The 2,500-nt window shown below is 38.2% G+C and overlaps 1 protein-coding gene across 4 annotated transcripts in view; it reads right to left on the bottom strand.

Annotated features, from left to right (window-relative positions):
* The window catches only part of LOC115438515 (galactose-specific lectin nattectin-like), a 4,878-nt gene that overhangs the window by 903 nt on the left and 1,475 nt on the right, over positions 1–2,500 (bottom strand). The window contains exons 2-6 of one of the 4 annotated variants that reach the window (XM_030162174.1): positions 947–1,162; positions 771–818; positions 494–526; positions 263–366; positions 1–85 (exon numbers count right to left, since the gene is read on the bottom strand). The exon at positions 1–85 is cut by the window's left edge and continues 35 nt beyond it. The exons of the other annotated variants lie outside the window; for them this stretch is intronic. Coding sequence (XP_030018034.1) covers positions 1–85; positions 263–366; positions 494–526; positions 771–818; positions 947–1,064 — 388 coding nt within the window. The 5' untranslated portion in view covers positions 1,065–1,162. The remainder of the gene's footprint in view (positions 86–262; positions 367–493; positions 527–770; positions 819–946; positions 1,163–2,500) is intronic. 4 annotated transcript variants of the gene reach the window in all.

Genomic DNA, 2,500 nt, shown 5'->3' with positions numbered 1-2,500 from the left:
TGCCCCCCATCAAACTCATGGCCCAGCTGTTCTGATACACATTGTGAATAGACAGAAGGTTTCCTTTCATGGACAGGCAGTGATTCTGCAGAGAACACAGACAGAATATGTGGATATGGAAGAAAAGAAGAGCAATGTCAATGAAAAACTATTGTGAAAAAGTCTAAAACATAGAAAATAAATACAACCACATTAGAAGAACAAAACAAAAACACAAAAGGTAACGTTGAGAAGCATTTTCCATTCAGATCCTGTTGAATACCTGAGCATCAGTCCACTTCATTGGTGCATTCACAATCAAACAGCGACGTCCAAATTGTGTCCAACCAAAGGGGCATCCTGCTGCTCTCTTGACAACACTGTTCTCTGCAGACGACAAATACAGACCAAACTGTAGCAGCAGAACTGTTTTAAAGGTGAACCTTTGTTGTGTGTGGGATAAACTGTTTATAATGTGACTGAGCAAAAGTCTGAAAAAATAACAGAAGATTACTGTCTTCATCTGGTGATTCTGTCTCAGGTTCACCTTGGTTTTGTAAAAAGGATGAATACGTTAACAAATCAGAGACAGAAAAAGTGGATAAATACAGACATTTGATTCCATTCCCATTGTTCTGCTGTGTGTCTGTGTTCACAGTCACACACATTCCAAACAGAATTACATCCATGTCATTTCAGACACTTATCAAAGCACTCATCTGTCATGCACAGTGTTCTGATGAATATCAATTCAATTCAATATATTACAAAAAGTAGAAAAATGCACCCACTTCCTTCAGTTGGTTTGGCCTCAGGTCCAGGCTCTGGTTCTGGAAAACCTACAGGTTGATACCAGTTGACATTTGTTATTTGTGTTAAAGTCTAAACACATTAAATGTGTGTGTGCACATGTGAGTGTGTGTCCAGTCACACAAACACATGGAGGATCAGTCCGACTCATCAGTACCCTCTGACAGGACCATCATGGTTCCAACGAGGAGAAACACAACCAGCAACTTCATGATGATGATGATGCAGATGATGCAGATGTCCCAGATGAAGACCTTCAGTTCAGACAAACACATGTTAGTTGTGTGGATGTGAGTATTAGTGCAGTTTGAATTCCACAGTGGATGCCAAATCTGCTGCAGATTTCCTTCTCTTGTGTCTTCTCAGTGTCAGCCTGGAGCTTCAGTCTGAGGTGTTCAACTACACAAAGTCCACTTCTTATATACTGCTGTTGTGTGTGAAGTAACCAGGAACTGTGGACACACCAGAGGCAATTTCTCACAGACTGCAAGGGAAGCTCGACTTCCCCTAAAATTAATCAAATTAAATGGTCAAATATGTACAGTTGTGTTGACATTTCATTGACTACAAATGTGTTACAACTCATTCATCTCACAGACCAGTTCGTTCAGAATCAGCTTTATCACAAATCAACGGATCTGATGTTGTTCACTTCTCATACATTAGTGCTTTTCAATTATTTTCTGTTATGTCCCCGCTCGGAAGAAGAAAACATTTTGCACCCCCCACTCTCCACCACGACTATAAATAGTATCATTTGTCTACAAAATTGTTATAAGTGCACCTCTGCATAACATTGTATCCTTATTAACATTAAAGAAAACAAAAAAGAAAAAAGAAAGAAATATAGATCAACATACAACAAAGAATAACTTTATTAACATTGTTTTTTAGTCTGTAACAGAAAAGATTTAAAGTGCATGAATTTGCCTGAAATTAAAAAAAAAAAAAAAAATTAAATCCTTACTTAAAATATAAACATTTTTTGACCAACTAATTGAACCATTTGATAATGAAAAATAGAATTAAATAAAATCAATAAATAATAATAAAACTCAAATTGATCAGCAACATTAACTCAGGAGCACAATATATAAAACACTTTAACCTACAAAATAAAAATGAATAAAACAATTTGTGCTGATTTTTGATTTTTTTTTTTTTTTTTTTTTTATCAAAATGAGGAAGTCAGGGTTAATGGCTACAATGAGCATGTTTTGCAGTGCACAGCTTTTCAAAGCAGGGTTTGAAGCATGATACTGCAACTCTCAGCTCCTGCTCAGTGTTTAACTGGGACCTGTACTTGGTCTTCAGTGCAGCAACAGCAGAGAAGCCAGTCTCACAAAGATAAGATGTTGCAAAAGGAAGAAGAATGCCCATAGCCTTCTGCCCTAAGAGTGGATACTGCCTGTCTACACTCAGCCAGAATTCATCCAGTGTCTGTGATGTGAACCTCAGTCTCAATGTGGAGTCAGACGTCATGTCAATGAACTGGGGCCTCATGTACAAAGCGTGCGTACACACAAAAACTTGGCGTACGCCCTTTTCCACGCTCACGTTCAGATGTATAAAGAGTGAAATGATCGTGGAAATGTGTGGTCCTCCACGCCAACTCCATAGCTGGCGTACGCACGTTTCTAGTGTTTTGGAACCATTGGAGACACTTAGAGGTGACACTGAGAAACTGTTAATAATGTGAAAAAGGTCATTC

The sequence above is a fragment of the Sphaeramia orbicularis genome, chromosome 18 (genome assembly GCF_902148855.1).
Source record: "Sphaeramia orbicularis chromosome 18, fSphaOr1.1, whole genome shotgun sequence".
Lineage (NCBI taxonomy): Eukaryota > Metazoa > Chordata > Actinopteri > Kurtiformes > Apogonidae > Sphaeramia > Sphaeramia orbicularis.
This window is presented reverse-complemented; position numbering and strand designations above follow the sequence as displayed.